Source organism: Lagenorhynchus albirostris, chromosome 1 (genome assembly GCF_949774975.1).
Source record: "Lagenorhynchus albirostris chromosome 1, mLagAlb1.1, whole genome shotgun sequence".
Lineage (NCBI taxonomy): Eukaryota > Metazoa > Chordata > Mammalia > Artiodactyla > Delphinidae > Lagenorhynchus > Lagenorhynchus albirostris.
The window spans coordinates 178,261,130-178,279,095 of NC_083095.1; the positions used below are offsets into that span (position 1 = coordinate 178,261,130).

At 38.6% G+C, this 17,966-nt stretch overlaps 2 protein-coding genes across 2 annotated transcripts in view; both read right to left on the bottom strand.

The window, feature by feature from the left end:
- Nucleotides 1-5,548, bottom strand: part of NEBL (nebulette) — a 109,231-nt gene extending 103,683 nt beyond the window's left edge. Inside the window, exons 1-2 of the mRNA XM_060164890.1 lie at nt 5,468-5,548; nt 5,300-5,371 (exon numbers count right to left, since the gene is read on the bottom strand). Of these exons, the coding sequence (XP_060020873.1) occupies nt 5,300-5,371; nt 5,468-5,548 (153 nt within the window). The remainder of the gene's footprint in view (nt 1-5,299; nt 5,372-5,467) is intronic.
- A 189-nt stretch (nt 5,549-5,737) lies between these two features.
- Nucleotides 5,738-17,966, bottom strand: part of LOC132528802 (WAS/WASL-interacting protein family member 3-like) — a 227,781-nt gene continuing 215,552 nt past the window's right edge. Inside the window, exon 8 of the mRNA XM_060164897.1 lies at nt 5,738-5,805. Coding sequence (XP_060020880.1) covers nt 5,738-5,805 — 68 coding nt within the window. The remainder of the gene's footprint in view (nt 5,806-17,966) is intronic.

Sequence of the window (17,966 nt, forward strand, 5' to 3'; positions counted from 1 at the left end):
GCCTTCCTATACCAGTAGAATAGGAAAAAATGGATGAAAGGGTACTGCATCGATGACTGATACTAAATCTTAGGTAAAATAAAAATCACTGAGTAGACAGTCAATTCCTAATACAACCATGGTCCCACCTATTGGATAGATTGCATATCCAATCCCTTTCTTTGCTAACAATAGAACTCAAATGTATTTATGAAAGTAGACATGCCCCTACCCCAGCCCCAGAGGACAAACTGCTCTGAACTAGGTATGGTTTTCTCATTCCCCTTGGCCAGTGATTGGCCGGGGAGGACAAGTGCCTAGCTCTGGCCATGAGACATTCTTGGAAGACTTCCCAGCATCATTACTGGTGTAGCTGGTATAAAGGGGGAGACTTGCTGACATGGCCCTTTGACCCCTGGCTCTTCCGCCTTTTGTCTTCCCCAACCACAGGGAAACAGCCGCAATGATGCCATCATAAGACAATAAGCCATCATACCAATGATGGCAGAGCAGAAGGAAAGGCACCTGCGAGACTGATAACATCCACTGCACCAAGACTGAAGCCCCTACCTCCAGGATTCATATGTGAAAAAAATAGACATCTGTTAAGCCTCTGTGCTAGGATCTTCCTGTTACATGCAGCCATCTGCACTCACAACCAACACACAATCCAAAGTTGATGACTTAATGATCAATAAGATGCCCTAAATATTTACTTTCTGCTTTAACCTCACCCATTAATCCCACCATGTCTCAACTACAGTTAGAGTTAAATTAGTTGAGTGAGCTTCCTCCTCCGAGCCTAGTTTCTTTTACTTACTATGAGATCAGCTAATGGCTGACAGTAGATGACAGATGTAGAAATGTTAGAGGACATTTCCTTTTAGAAGCATTCTTAACCAAAAGGAGCTAGGAAGGCTTTTCACAAACGGAGCCAGGCTGGCTAAATGCAGTGAACCCCAGAAGACAGAACTGTGGCCCCTGCCCTGTGTGTTAACTGGGGCGCTCGGAGGCAAGGCTGCCCTCTCAGGCTTCCTAACACCGTCGGAGCTTTCTCTGGAGGGGTAACCATGGAATTCCCTGTTTTCAGCACTGGAAGGGTTTACCCACAACAAACAATGTTCACTTGCCTGGAAAATGTTCTTTCTGCTGCCACGCAAACGAACACCCTAAAAAAGGTCTGAATCAAAACACTGAATCGGAGACTTCATGCAGATGTGGACTGATTTTCTCTGCAGAGACTCTTTATCCTAATTTACAAGAAACATATAAAGGGTCCCTTTTAACCCGCTGTTTTTTATGACCACCCTACAAAAGGCTCCCAGATCCGTGATGCTGACTGTTTAATGTAGTCAGTAGGTTTGATGTATTCAAAGAACTGATTAGATAGCTGAGTAACAGGACAAAATAACAGAGAAAGGATATCTGGGGAAATAAAAAGCATTATACAGTTAACAGAAAAATAAAAGAGGCTGCCTCGGAGGACCAGGGGTCTTTCAAGACTGGGAAGTGAGTTATGCAGAGGGAACCCCACAACATGGGCAGAGCACGTGCAAAGCGGAACCTAGGTGAGGCCCAAAAAATTTGTTTTGAAAAATTCCTCATACTGATCCCCAAAATGAAGCCACCTGATCTGAAACACAGACATTTCTTTCTATGGAGAATTCTAAACAGTGCAGCCCTCCCAGGACTTACCGCCAGGCCATTCTTATTTAACATTTTAATAAATTATCTGGCAGGGGCATGATACAGCGGAGTCTGCAGGTCTGCGGATGACCCCACGCTCTCATGGAGAGGGAAATGGTAAACTGAAAGAGATGAACTGCGGAAGCTCTCAAAGGGCCCTGCGAGAGGGCGGAAAACTACAGATTACATCACTAGCAAGGGACAAATCATTCAGACTATTAAAAGAGGATGGGCCCTACGTGATCAGCTACAAGTCAAGAACTAGGACTGAAAATGGCCGAGGATGATGCCCTTACTGAGGTTGATCTGACAGCTTCCTGCAGCCCTAAGTCCAAGAAACACTAAATATCATCACACAGGGGGCAGAAACATCATCCTTCCCCACTCATAATCACAGCCACCCACATCTGGACCTCTGTGCACAGTTCTGGTTATTTTATCCCGATAAAGACACATGAAAGCTAAAAGAGGTCCAAAGAGGGATGATTAGAATGATAATGAAGGGGATGTAGAGAGACTGCTCCATGAAGAGAAACCCGTAAAACTACCCTCCTCATTTGAAAAATGGAGCAGAGTAGCGGGTGGCTACCAGCCAGGCCAGACCTAAACCTGGATCTCGTCCCCACCCCTGAGTAGCCAGGTGGCCGTAGACAAGCTACTCAACGTTGGGTTTCACCACCTCTGAACTGAGGCTCACAGGACCTATGGCACTAGCTTGCTGTGGCCTGAAATACAATATTGCACGTGGAGTGCCTGGCTCACAGCAGCAGAGAAAGGACATCGTGGTGGCCAAGGCTTGGGAATCAGACAGGCCTTGTTCCAAATTCCAGGTCAGTGGCTCACTAGCTGTGTGATTTGATCAAGAAAATGTGAGTCTGCTTCTTAAAGCTTCAAGATGTAGGACTCTACAAAGCAGGCCAACAAAACACCAAATTCACTCGGTGACAGGCTGGGAACAGATTGCCTTCAAACAAACAAACAGGCCCAGGTAAACACATGGATTCCCCCCTGGGATATAAAGGATTATAAAACAAAACTAAAGTCCTCGAAGCTTTGTCTTTAAGATTGAGACCTGGGCAAAGACGGGTGGACTAAATTAAATGTGAGCACGAACAGATGGGCACTATTAGAGACGTAATAAGGTCTTGACTGGAACTCCAATCTAACTCAATTCGTCCTTTTTTATATTTGTTTTCAGCTCCGTATTGATGCAATTTCAAATATACATTTTAGACAACCATCTAGACATGCAGACAACACAACAGAGAAAAGAACTTCAAATCTAAGTTCATCGGCTCCGTATAAAAACATTGATGACACCAAGAGTGAATGAGCAAGTTATCACTTGATAATATTATTTAACCACACTTCTAAAAAACCAGAAATTTGATTTAGTCCAATACCTGAAGCCCTTCCAGAAAGGGTAAATTAAAATCTAATTTTCAAATGACTGTACAAACTCTTCATTTTTTTAGAAACAAAGTCATTGTTCAGACTGTTCATTGGGAGATATAAAAATTTCAAAAATTAAACCAGTATCTTAATAAGTATGGAATTCTCTTTGGAAATAAAATGTAAACATGCACACAGATATAAACGAGACCACAGCAATATGATCTATTTAGTACTTAAATATTTAATACTTAAATATTTAGTACAGGCATTCTGCCTTGCAATATAAACCTATACTAAACAGAAATTACTCCCACGCATCTGACGTCACCTGCATGAGAGTGGAATAACGTGGCTTTCGCTTTGGCAAAACGGTAAAGGCCATCGCCCCTCCCCACAAGACTGAAGTCACTGAGAGATGCTCTTATCCAAAACAACTCCAACAAAATCACCTACTAACTAAAGTTGCCACTTTAGTTTAATGGTTTATATAATTTAGCTCAGCCACAAATACACTTCAAACAAAACATAACAACACCAGAAGAGGTACTATCTCCAGAGTTATGGAACTTAAGGTTTTAAATGGTCGCATTACTATCACTAATATTTGTGTAATACGTAATGATAAAGCTAAGGTAAACTGCATGAAAGCTATAGTGAGAGATAACATGGCAAACTGGCTAAGAGAGAGGACTTTGTGTTCAGGTCCTACTCCCCACTGCTTAACTGTGTGACCCAAGGAGGTTACTTAACCTCTCTGAGCCTTCTCTTCTTCACCTCTAAAATGGGAAAACAAGAGAATCTATCTCACAAGTTGCAATGCCTGGCACATAGTACTCAATAAATCTTAACTGTTGCTGGTATTATTATCGTTGTTGTCATTATCATTTCATTATTATTAGAGTTTACAAAGAACTTTTACATACATTAGCTTGTGACTATTATTAAGCAATGGCACAAAGAAATACTCAATTTAAAATTTGGTTACACTGCATGTCAAGTATACAGGAAGGGGTCTGATTCCCAACATCCTCTGGCTCTTTCTGACTAACCAGAAGGGAATACAGAATCATATATAAAATGTGATTGGACAGATACAAAATTAATTTACAGAGGCAGTAGTTAATAACAGCTAGCACCTCTTGAGTACTCACAATGTTCCAGACAATTTACTAAACACTTCAGATGTGTTACGATTTCTTAATCTTACTATTAGAAATGCTGCTCTTGAGGAACTGAGCCCAGCCAGCCTGCCCAGAGTTACTGTGAAACTGACTCAGGCAGGTTGACTTTGGAGAACAGACCGGCACATGACCGTAAGGCCCAGGATTGACTTCCTCCACAAACAAATGTTTGTAAAATATCCTGATCACTTTGCTTAACAACAACAGAAACAACCAGTTCTCTGCTCCCCTCTCTAAATAAGACAGGCACCCGTTCCCGCTTCACGAGCCATCTTTCCTGTGTACCAGCGACTTTCCTACAACTGTTCCAATGAGGATCATCTAAGCTCTCATCCCGAGTGAAGAACACATTTCCCTGTGCTTCTGTAATTCTAGTTTACATATTTACTATAGATAGACAGGTAGACAGATAAATATAGAGATATATACATATGAATTAATTCCATAATTCTAGGATTCCCTTGAAATATAACATAAACCGATCCCAGTTAACGAAAAAAGTCACAACAAAAATGCTCCTTTCACTAATATCCATCATCATCATATAGTTCAGGGCTCTCAACACACAGTTCAGTAATCCGTGAATCCTAAATTGTTAATAAGTGTTATATGCAGGTATATGCATGATTCTGGTTTGGAAAACTACTGAATTCATCAGATTCCAAAAAAGTTCCCCCAAATGCTAAAAATCATTCATTTAGATAGAGATCCTCTCAAAACAAATTACATCATTATACAAATTGTAAAAAAGCTTTGGGTTCTCAATGGAGTATGTTCTGAAATTCGATGCTTTATGATTTCATGACAGAGTGACACTGAAATTCAAGAAGGGACAAGATTCTGGCTTAACAACACGGAGATCTGTCCCCACAGAAATTCTCTGTCTGGGAGACCTTGGGAAAATCACCTAAAATATCTGGACTTATTTCCATGATCTGGAAAATCACAGTGTTTTAAATAAATGATTTCAAGGTTTTCCCCTCAGCTCTCTGATTCTATGACATAATAGTGCCACACGTGCAATGCAAAATCAGGCAAAAATCACTTAAGCCACTTACATCACTAATGAGTTCGGTGCATTTTCTGGCCAATTCCATGCTCAGGTCTTCAATAACAGGCTTAAAGAACACCTGTCCAGAAAAAAAAAAAAAAAGAAAAGGGAACATTTTTCTAATCATCGACCTCGAGGAACAAATACCATTCTTCAGCAATGCCTTCTCACCCACCTTGTCTTCTTCATTTTCTTCTTCCCCTGTCTTTTCTTCTTCAGTTTCATCTTTTACATCCTCAAATACAGGGACCCTCATTTCTACTCCTTCTATATGTGTGTGTGTGTGTGTGTGTGTGTGTGTGTGTGTGTGTGTGTGTATATATATATATATATTTTTTTTAAATCCACTAGTGCAGCACCTTTTTCTATACTACGGCACCTTGAGGTCTTGGCGTTTCTGTGTTCTGGCAAAAATGACCGTGCCCAGGCCTCCTCCCTATTTAGCTCACACTTCATCCTCCTTATCATAGCGGGTGTGAGTGGATGGCGCAGCGTCACTGAGGCCGGCCAGAGCTAGCCTCATAAGCGGAAATAATATTTTAACGGGCAAAATTCAATTTTGAGAACGTTTAAAGTCAACATTCTCTAAACTGGTTAAGAAATCCAAAACAGACAACTTATTAATATTTCATGAATTCAATTCATTCATAAAATCGTTTGAAAAAGACTTAAAGATTCTGGGTGAACCACTCAGCTGTAACACTCAAGATAGCAGAGTGCAAAGCCTATTATCTCAAAGATTCCTCAACTCCATCTAAATAAAGCTTTCACTGGAATGTCAGACATATCCCGGATTTGGTATGGTGAATCTAGATCATTCAAACTCATTTCATTAACCTAAATTAAATTTTTTATGAGACATACATGTACTTCTCCAGTCTAAAAAAAAATACTTTATATTAACTGATTAAAGGCTAGTAATTTATTATGAAAAACCCTTTGAACCACTTCAAAGAATCTATTCTGAGTTAATTATGACTGTTAATCTTATATTGCTATTGTATTATTTTAATTGTAAACATCATTAAACATGAGAAGCTGCAGTTAACATAAGCTGATATATCATTTAAGAATTCTAGAAACATTGTTTCAAAAAATAATAATTACCCTTTTTCAATTCTGCCCACTGTGTCAATTTTTACAAATCCACTAGTTACTTGTATATTTCACAATGTGTAATACATGCTTGGAAATGTTTGGAAAAATAAATTATAGCAATATTTATAATGTGGTATATGTTATATAATTTAAAATATATTTCTCAAAACTAATCCTTTAATGTCAATTGAGGTAATTCTAAGACTATACAGCTCAATTTATCAAATTTGGTTATTTAAATCCTAGGATAAATTAATATTTATAAAGCCATAGCATATCAATGTGGGACATAATAAAAAAATACCCTAAGGTGAATAATGAAACTAATGATATAAAATATAACTTTAATCAAAAAATACATCATTCTAGGTAGACAATGAAACTAATGATATAAAATATAACTTTAATCAAAAAATACATCATTCTATAGTGAGAGGCCCATGCACCGCAATGAAGGGTGGCCCCCGCTTGCCGCAACTAGAGAAAGCCCTCGCACAGAAACGAAGACCCAACACAGCCAAAAATTAATTAATTAATTAATTAAAAAGCAAGTTTTCTTTAAAAAAAACAAACATCATTCTAGGTAGACAAGTAATACTGTTTTCTCTTAATATCATATTTAGTTTTAAATTTTTAAAATTACCTTGGCCTTGCCTAAAAATTCCAAAAAGAAAAAAATTCTATACAGTCATCATGCATAGATTATTTCTCAAATTGTGTTCTATGAAGCTAAAGTTCCACAGAATACTCGGAGGGGAAAAGGGGGTTTCTTCAACGAACATGTTTGGGGAAACCCATATACTAATCTCTCCCCCTGCCACTTAGAGATCCACATGGCACAATGACACATTAGAAGCTCTAAGAAGACCCACAACCAAGAAAACTATTAAGTTTGCTTAACCCAGCATTTCCCAAATATGAAACCTATTCATCTCATCTAATCTAACCTATCTACCTACCTACTTACCTACCTACCTACTTACCTATTTTTTTATTGACATCTGATACTCTAGAAAACTAACATTCTTCTGTGAAATATTACTTGGGCAAACATTGTTTTATTCTGAAACAACGTTGTATTCTATAAGAGTAGTTGACTGTTTCATGAAATGACTTTTTTTTTTTTTTTTGCGCTACGCGGGCCTCTTACTGTGGTGGCCTCTCCCATTGCGGAGCACAGGCTCCAGACGCGCAGGCTCAGCGGCCATGGCTCACGGGCCCAGCCGCTCCGCGGCACGTGGGATCCTCCCGGACTGGGGCACGAACCCGTGTCCCCTGCATCGGCAGGCGGACTCTCAACCACTGCACCACCAGGGAAGCCCAAAATGACTTTTAATACAGCCTAACTTAATGGCATCACATATCCTGCTTACCGGCAAAATGCCAAGAAGAAATGCCCCGAGGGTGCTGAAATTGGAAACCTTAACTTTAAAATCATAGTCCTGTCATGCCTATGTAGAGAATTCTACAAGGAAATTCTCTGTACATGATATTCGTTCCATAAAGGAGCAGAATGTGTAGACTCTACTTGTTTCCCTCAAGTCCTCTGCCAAAAGACTCTTCTAATATTCCATAGACGCTCTATTACATTATCTTTATTGGGAAATGGGGAAAAGAGCACTTTCTATAAGCTTTTCTCGCAAACTTTTAAAAGCGCAGGGAGAAGATCTTGGCAGAGCTGCCTAAGATGCACTGCCTGGCTAGTGTCTGAGGTGACAATACCTGCGATGCCCATGGTGACATCTATTCCCCACAGTGAATTACCTGCGTCAGACTTCAGTGGCTGCTATTTTTCTCATTTCCCACCATACAATAAATTCTTATTGTCTCTCCGCTGTGCTGGAAGAAAGTGATCTGTTGAGATTATGCACACAAGTTTTGAAAGCAAAAACAAACACCATATACAATGTGAACACGCATTTTCCATTTGAGATTTTAGAATCAGAATTTTAAAGCTACAGGGGTCCTTAAGGAATCAATCCTACTAAAGCCCTCTCTTTCACAGAGGACAAAATTGAGGTCAAGAGAAATTAATGATTTGTCTTATTCACAAAGTTACTCAGGGGAGCACTAGGACCAGAATTTAACTAGAGCCCTACGTTCATTCATGCGAAGAAACGTGGGTAGTTATGCCAGGCACTGTGCTGGGTATTAGAGATGCAATGGTGAGTAAAATATACTTTGTGCTAAAATGAGATAGGAATTGTTTTAAAAAACCATCACTCAAGATTTGCTGGAGGAACTCCTTAATGGAGTGTTTGGCAAGCTAGATACATTATTACTTTTAGATTGAATACATCTTTTTTCTTTTCACCTGTAGGTATAATATAAAATTCACGTAAAGTTTTCTCTAAAATATTTTAAGCCCTGAACTTAATTACAGCAACGCTCTCTTGTCAATAGCTCCAAAATGTAACTTGGGGAATATGAAGAAAGTGTTCATGGATAGCTATCATGTTTCAAAATTCCCCCATTATCCTCTTTTTTTTTAAAACCATGTTAAATGTTGTACTTTAATACATATTTGCATCTTGGGGCGCCCCAAAAGGGAATATCTGTGTAGTTGCTAATCCCTTTCACTTACTGAGCATTTCATTTATGTTGTCTATTTTTTACTTTCGCACTCTACCCATGCCCTGGTTGAGAATGAGACCAAGGTGGGAATCACATTATCTACAGCTAGACCCCCTACTTCCAGGTCTGGCTCACCCACATTCTCTAGGGGAAATTATTTAATCCCTCTATGCCTCTAATTCTCCATCGTTAAGCAGAAAAACTGAATTGCCAGAAGTTAATACAAGGAAAGCACCTAAAAAATAGGAAAGCCCCTTACAAACAAAAGAGTTTTCAACTATCAAATAAAGGTACACAGTTCCAGGGAAAGTACTTGGTATGAAAGGATCTCCTCATTTGAAAGGGTAAATTCTATACCATCAATATGTTTTTAAAGGCCAGTAGGGGGACTTCCCTGCCTGCCCAGTGATTAAGACTTCGTCTTCCAATGCAGGGGGTGGGGGTTTGATCCCTGGTGGGGGAGCTAAGATCCCACATGCCTCAGGGCCAAAAAACCAAAACATAAAACAAAGCAATATTGTAACAAATTCAATAAAGGCTTTAAAAATGGTCCACATCAGGGCTTCCCTGGTGGCGCAGTGGTTGAGAGTCCGCCTGCCGGTGCAGGGGACACGGGTTCGTGCTCCGGTCGGGGAAGATCCCACATGCCGTGGAGCGGCTGGGCCCATGAGCCATGGCCGCTGAGCCTGCGTGTCCGGAGCCTGTGCTCCGCAATGGGAGAGGCCACAACAGTGAGAGGCCCGAGTACCGCAAAAAAAAAAAAAAAAAAAAAAACATATATATATAAAGCCCAGGAGGGCCTCATGCAGCATAAAAGCCCAAAGATAAGAGCTAACTTGTGTATTTGTAATAGAGAAGTCTTCCACCTTTTTATAGTTTGATGTTTATGTGTAACCAAATATATTTCTGTAACAACTGCCAGGTCCTAGGGGGTCATTCAGGTCTCTGGGGACACAGCCCCTGGCCAAAGAAACAAGTCTATACCACCATCACAAGCCATGCAGTGCTCGACTGTCTTCACGTTCTTAAGGTCACATACAACAAGAATCTCTTGGATTTTGAGAAATGTTTCATACTTATTTCACTTCTTTCTCCTTTCTTTTCTCTACAGTGATAGAAAATGTGTTCTTCCCCAACATGGTGATGAAGTGACTTGCAAATGAAAATCCATATTAAACAACTGAAATAGATTGAGATACAGCTCTGTGTGAAGGAACATTTACAGAGATAAACTGAATATTTCCACTTCGAAAATTAATTCAACATTTCCTATTAAAAAATATTCCCCCTAAGGCTTCCCTGGTGGCACAGTCGTTAAGAATCTGCCTGCCAATGCAGGGGACATGAGTTTGAGCCCTGGTCTGGGAAGATCCCACGTGCCGCGGAGCAACTAAGCCTGTGAGCCACAACTACTGAGCCTGCGCGTCTGGAGCTTGTGCCCTACAACGGGAGAGGCCGTGACAGTGAGAGACCCGCGCACCTCGATAAAGAGTGGCCCCCGCTGGCCTCAACTGGAGAAAGCCCTCGCACAGAAACGGAAGACCCAACACAGCCAAAAATAAATAAATACATTTATAAATATATATATATATATATATATATATATTCCCCCTAAATGGTGGATGAGAGAGAAATTAGTTCATCTGACTTGTCTGCCTGCCTTGGCAGTCTTTTCATGTACTCATTTTTAGTTGCCTGGGTTTCTTTTATGACTATCCCCAAAAGGTTCCTGCTTCTCAGTTAAATCCCTGGTTATTTTACTTTTGCCTCATGTATTTCTTCATCGTTTGGCATCTATCCAAAAGAGAACTTTACTAATAGATGAGGGAGAGAAAATTTTTTTTAAAACAAGACATGTAAGCTCTCTAGGGCATTTTGTCTTCTTTATAAAAGAGAAGAGTTCTGCTTATTATTAGCCCAATCTATTTTTACAATTAACATTCATTTAGCCTATCTTCTCCTTCCTAATGGCTGTTCCACTACGTTTGTTAATTAGAAATCAAAAGAATACAAAACAACCTGAATAACTGTCACCATAATCAATTTTGCCATTAAAATAAGATTTATTAGTGTTTTTCTATATTCATACTCCTATTTTCACAAATACAGATCCTACTGACAAATGAAAGCCACACATCTAGACTGGTGTTGGAGAAGAACAAGAAACCAAAAATTGGCTCAACAATTTTCAGGTTGGGATGCCAAAATGTAAAATACCTATTCTTCTAAGCATATTGACAGGAAAAAATAAGCCCTCTTATTCAGAGTCTACATTAACATAACCACCAAGTGAACTGAAAGACTTTGATTTAATTTGCTGCTTACTTGAGATATTTGTTCCAATTTAATAACCACAAAACTAAAACCATAAACACTTCCGCAATCCTTCCCACTGAGAGAAGCCCAAGGTTTGAATGGCCTCTGAATGGCTTGCAATCAGAACCAAAGGGTCAAGCATGAAAAAACAGCTTGGCTATCCCAAAAAGTATCCCTTTCCTGAAGTTCTGTGTGAGATGTGTCAGGAAAAATTGTGAAAGACTTTGAAACTGACACACACAAAAAATTACACCATGTCTTAACTAGTGTTACCTTCTGGCTAACCTGGCCTTTCACTGTCTTTGAACTACTTTACCACACCTTAAATTGTTGAAAACTGGTAACAATGCTAATGATGCTTTAGCCATACAAAATGCAAATTAATTGTGTCCTGGGGGAAAAGCAATTGATTATTGGCTTGTTGATAGACCCTTTTGTATCTATCTGTAAATTCAATTCCAAATTCCTTATTACTCATTTACGTTTGGTCCTTCAAATTCACCTTTGAACCAACTGTAACATCTTATTGGTGGCCTCTTTAATTAATGAGTTAAAATCTTTGAAATGTGCTCCTTTTATGCTTTACTAGTATCATGATTTCACCTTTTCTTAAGAAAATCCTTTAACAGATGCAAATGATTTCATTTCTTCTCTTTAACATTCAGCAAAAGCAGAAATTGAGAAGGTATTACTGGATAAAGCCCTAGTCTCTAAATTGTGAGATATAGCTGTAAAATTTTTTGGTATTTATGAAAATTAGCTTTTTGTTTTGTTTTGTTTTGTTTTTTTAAAGGTCTGATCTCATTTGACTATTGGCAAATGCCACGTGTGCTTGTATATATGTACATTCACACGCAAAACACACACACAACACACACATGCACTCAGGCAGAGTTAATTCATCACAGCTGCCAGTTCCCTCTTGAAAAGCGTACAAGGCTTCAATAAATGCAAAGACTTAATTACTTCTCACATCTGGAAAAACTTGAATATGAGAGCGGATTTATTGAAGAAGCTCTTTGCTTGGCTGTCAACACCATATCAACAGCCAGAGAGAGCAGGCTTGATCAGTGTTGGCAATTCTTTAACCCTTCCGAGATAGATGTTCCACCAATTAATTCATAACATGTCCTGCTTACATGATTTATGAATTTTATGAAAACGCAGTAGATAATTTCCTAGTCATTTATGGAGAAAAGCTGTTTCTCTCATGTTTCCAGACGGGAAGAATCATATATTAAAATGTGGAAATAATGAGGAAGTTCTTAGAGTCAAGGAAAAAGGGAAAGGCTTTGGAGTTGAAGAGCATATTGGAAACAGCCATTTGAACAATAACTTATGTAAACATATGTGAAACTCAACAAATTCAGCCCTTTTTGGAGAAAGTTTAACTATGTCTCTAAAATCCAAGTAGGGAGTTACATGAGCTCATAACAAGAAGATTTAGCAGAAACCAAGGAATGGGCAGATCTCCCTCCAGAGAGAATATTTAAGCTGGAATTAGGCAAAGAAACGGGGTGTAGGGAAGACATCCAAAGAACATTTGCAAAGACCCAGAGACAAGATTTGGAGGAACCAAGAGTTCAGTGTCACTGGAGCATACAGTGGGGAGAGATGAGGGCGGCAGGGAGAGCTCCCTGAAGTAAATGTATGGAAATCACTTTTCCTAACACAATAAGCCTAAGCGGGTTTGAGCCATGAACCTTTACGAATAACACAGTTCCTGGTCAATTAACTGCAAAAACATCTCCTTTACACCTACTCTGTTCCCTTCATTTGCCTTGAATTTAATTTTTACCCCTTCATTTTATCATTAGCCAATTGAAATACCCCTCTTACCTGGACTTTATGAAAACTCACAGTGAAGAAATTATTCCCAATTTTATCAGTCTAATGAAGAAAAATATTCAAGGGAAATATATTTGTATTATATATCCCCCCAAATAAATGGAAATTATGTTAAATGTGTTTATGATATAAACTTCACACTTCTACGATGTTACAGTTACAGTTTACTTATTAAAACGCCACCTATTGGGCTTCCCTGGTGGCGCAGTGGTTGAGAGTCCGCTTGCCGATGCAGGGGACACGGGTTCGTGCCCCAGTCCGGGAAGATCCCACATGCCGCGGAGCAGCTGGGCCCGTGAGCCATGGCCGCTGAGCCTGCGCGTCCAGAGCCTGTGCTCCGCAACGGGACAGGCCACAACAGTGAGAGGCCCGCATACCGCAAAACAAAAACAAGAACAACGCACCTATTTTTTTCTACTTTTTACTAAATAAGCATTATCGATATTTCTACTTGAACCTTAAGCATCCAATTACTAAATTCGCTATTTCTATCTTGAAGTCATGATTTCAATATCAGTTAAGCCAAGGAAAACAACACAACTGACCTTCGCAAGTTTGGAACTTTTGAAGCACTAATTCCTGAGTTTTGTTCCAACTGTTTCCATGGAGTTTCTTCATGTGTAACTCAAAATATAAGATACTATCAAAATAAGACCATTATTAAAGTAAATGTATCGTTAAAACAGCTATAAATTTAGTGATGTTTTAAAATAACTGGTACCCTTTGAATAGTGAGAACTAGTTTAACATATATTGGTGGTAATTTCTCTCTGAGGACTTTATCTTCTTTATGATTTAATGTGTGTGTGTGTGTCTAACTTCATTCATTCATTTCACAAATATTTCTCGTGTGCATTCTATGGGCTAGGCACTATTTTAATTTTAATCTCTTCAGATAATCAATGAATAACACCAACAAAAATCTCTACACATATTCATTCATTAAATATTTATTGAGCATCTACTTTATATCATGTATTGTACTAGGCTTTGCATCTCCGGTATATTTCAGATACTAAATATACATGTGATAGTCAATGTTCACTAGTATAGTCAGTTAAAAATACATATTTTTTATACTATGATAAATTTGTTGGACTTATAAAACCTGCATTTTCTAACAACATTGTAAATCAGCTATACTTCAATTTTTTTAATTAAAAATAAATAAAAAACCAAAGCTGCATTTTCAAAAATGTAGCAGCATGTTTTTAAAAGTTTTTATCAATGTTCAAATAATTTTGTAGATATCAATTTTCTGTTCTTTTGTACACTAGTTATATCTACAGGTGGTTTTCTCCATCCATCTTTTTTTTCTTAAGTTGTATGTGCAAAATTTTTCTTCATAACCCCAATATGCTTGGCCTATTTTTGATTTGCTCATAAAGTGACATCTCCCAGGCAAAGTCTATCTATGTTGTTTTAACTATTTCCAAAATCATTCTCTGGAGCAGCTCTGTCCAATAGAATTGTAATGTGAGCCACATATGTAATTTTAAATATTTTAGTTGCCACATTAAAAAAAGAAACAGATTAAATTGATTTTAATGATATGTTTTATATAACAATATATCCAGAATATTATCTTTCAACATATGTGATATTTTATCTTTTTTTATACTAGGCCTTTGAAATCCCGTGTGCTTTAATTTTACACTTACAGCACATCTCAATTCAGATGAGCCATATTGGATTGAGGCTCCATAGTGGACAGTGCAGCTCTATGGTAATGCTGTGAGACTGGAAATCATTAGCTATTTTTTCATTTTTGATCACATATAATTTAAATATGAAAAAATACATTTAAAATTCAATTTCTTGAGAGGAGAATTTCAGAATCCTAATAATCAAGCAACAAAAACTGTAATCTATTTTAGTTTCCAAAACTATCTAAATCAGAGCCCTTTGTATGGGAATGTATTTTATTAAAGGCTTTAAACTGTTATTATAAATAATGAATTAACTCTTTAAATTATGTTTTAATTAACTTCACCAAAGGTGTATTTTCAAAATGCTATCTTGTTTCATTAATGAGAATGACATATTTAAAGTCCCAGCAGTTTTCAGGATAAATATTCACTCATTAATTATCTATCTAACAAATAGATAAGTATATGAGTGAATAATAAATATTCACTCTTTTTCTCTCTAAATAACAAAAGCCCAAATAGTGAAATATCCTCCATCAATACTCCCATTTTTTTGAAACTCACATTTTTGACTCACATTGTGCAATTTAAAACACACCAGCAATTTCTTCATCAGTATGGCCAGGTTAAGTCCTTTTTAAACCATGTTGAAAAGCAATGTCACAATGAAGTATGAGATTTTAATAAAGAAACTGATGGACCACTTAAAGAACCTAAGTGTTTTACTGAAATGAGACTTTTCTATTAAAAACTTGAAATCTTCAAATACTCAACAGAAAAGATCTTGAGGAATTAAAGGAAATGCAGCACGTCTTATTTCTGTTCCACAGAAGACCCAGCTTCTTTCCTTGATGGAGCCAGCAAAATGGCTATTTTTAAACTGCCTGGATCTTTAATAATATCCAATTGCCATGAAGTGTTTGAATCAAAAATACTGTTACATAAAATGATATCCAAAGCCTTCAATTTCATTTGTGTTATCCCTCATACAAACTCTGCTGAAAATTTTGGAGAAAGATAACTCCATATAAAAATGGAGGGCAGGGCTTCCCTGGTGGCGCAGTGGTTGAGAGTCTGCCTGCCGATGCAGGGGACACGGGTTCGTGCCCCGGTCCGGGAAGATCCCACATGCCGCGGAGCGGCTGGGCCCGTGAGCCATGGCCGCTGAGCCTGCGCCTCCGGAGCCTGTTTTCCGCAATGGGAGAGGCCACAACAGTGAGAGGCCCGCGTACCGCAAAGACAAAAAAAAAAAAAAAATGGAGGGCGTCAGTCAAGAACTCTTAGAAGTCCCCTCTTCTGGCCCCTACCAGGTACTCTGAGAGGGCATGAAAGGGTAATTGCCACATGCCAAGCACTTGCCTTGGGCTTTACATATAAAATCCTACTTAATCCTCCCAACACCCATTTCACAGATGAGACACTGAGACGCAGAGTGAACTCGCCCAAGTTCTCACAGTAGGAGATTCAAACCCAGGTCCGTGTTACTTCAGTGCGTGTAAAACCCACTAGACCATAGAGCAATAACAGAACGCTGACTCACTGACTGACTTCTGGTAGCAATATTATTATTTTCTATTATCTTTTTTGATTTCCAACTTCAAAGGAATTGTCGTTACTGATGGTTCTTGAAAGGAAGAGTACTTGTGGTATAGACACAATTTGGTTCCTGGGATGGGAAAAAGCAAGACTCCCCCAGAGTTAGAATCAAAGGCAAAAGCAGGTGACTGTGAAAGCATGATGAGCATCCCTGACCTGACACAACCTAATCTGAGAAGCTTTCCTGCTGTTCATTCATTGATGGTACATTTATAAGCAGTAGTGAGCCAGCAAATATTTAACAACCATCTTTCCCAGGGAAAGAAAGGAAGGAAGGGTGGGAGGGAGAGAGGGAGGGTGGAGCACAATTGGCTGGGATGAGCTGTTAGGAGCCGGCACCTCACATGAAGCACTGTGAGTAACAACAACAAAAGCCTGTATCTCCTAGTAAATGGACCAAGTGTCACCAGGCAACCTAAGAAACTAATCTCCCAAAATTTTAAATACTCATTTCAAGATATACCATTATGCCATAGTGCTATTCTGTTCCTTACCTGCATGTTGAAATCGTTCTAAATAATAAGATTTCAAATTTATTTAAGCAGTGCTTTTTCTCTTCTGATCATCATATACTGAGGTCATAAAGTCTGTGTTTGTGGTCCTCTTAATGATAATTCAGATGCATATAAGACATCGCACACGCAAATGAAGGAAGTGGAATGGAAAATAATTTAAGAGGCAGATTTCATTGTAACCAAATAGAGCCTGCTCTTTCTACATAGCTGCCTTGACACCCAAAAAGATCTGGTGTGTTTTCTTTTGTTGTTTTTTGTGTGTGTGTGTGTGTGGTACGCCGGCCTCTCACTGCTGTGGCCTCTCCCGTTGCGGAGCACAGGCTCCGGACCCTCAGGCTCAGTGGCCATGGCTCACAGGCCCAGCCGCTCCGCGGCACGTGGGATCTTCCCGGACCGGGGCACGAACCCGTGTTCCCTGCATCGGCAGGCGGACTCTCAACCACTGCGCCACCAGGGAAGCCCTGGTGTGTTTTCTTTTAATGGGATTCAATACATAACAGTTCAGAATATAGTTAAGCATTCATTGAAAACACTGTGATAGCAATGACTTTTATGGTAAGGTTTCTCTGATTGACACAAAACTGATGAAGATAACTTACCAAAAAAACTGAAGAATTCTCTAGATTTAGACTAGAATACTAGGAAAAATTCACCGCCAAATTTAAAAGCAATTATAATTGTATAAAAGAAATACTGGCCTCATATGCGTTCCTGAGATGAAAATGAGAATTTCATTTAACAAAATGGATAATTTTTTAACTGAATGTTCTCTAGCCATTTCTTGTAAATCTACATTTTTAAAGCATCAAGTAGCTACTTTTAAGGTTTTCTATTATAAACTGTCCAAAAAAGTGAAGTTTCCCACTCTGAGGGTCTTTTTTTCCCCACTCTGAGGGTCTTTTTTATGTCAAAATTTTACTTAGGTATAAAGTTTGCTGATTTTTTCCAGATTTTTAATTAAGCTTTGATACTACACCACTATCATCATAGTCCTATGAAATATTTTTTTCTTACAGAAATATCACTATGTGTGCATTTGATCAAGGCTGTACTTGGTTTCTTATTTTAGGATTTAAAA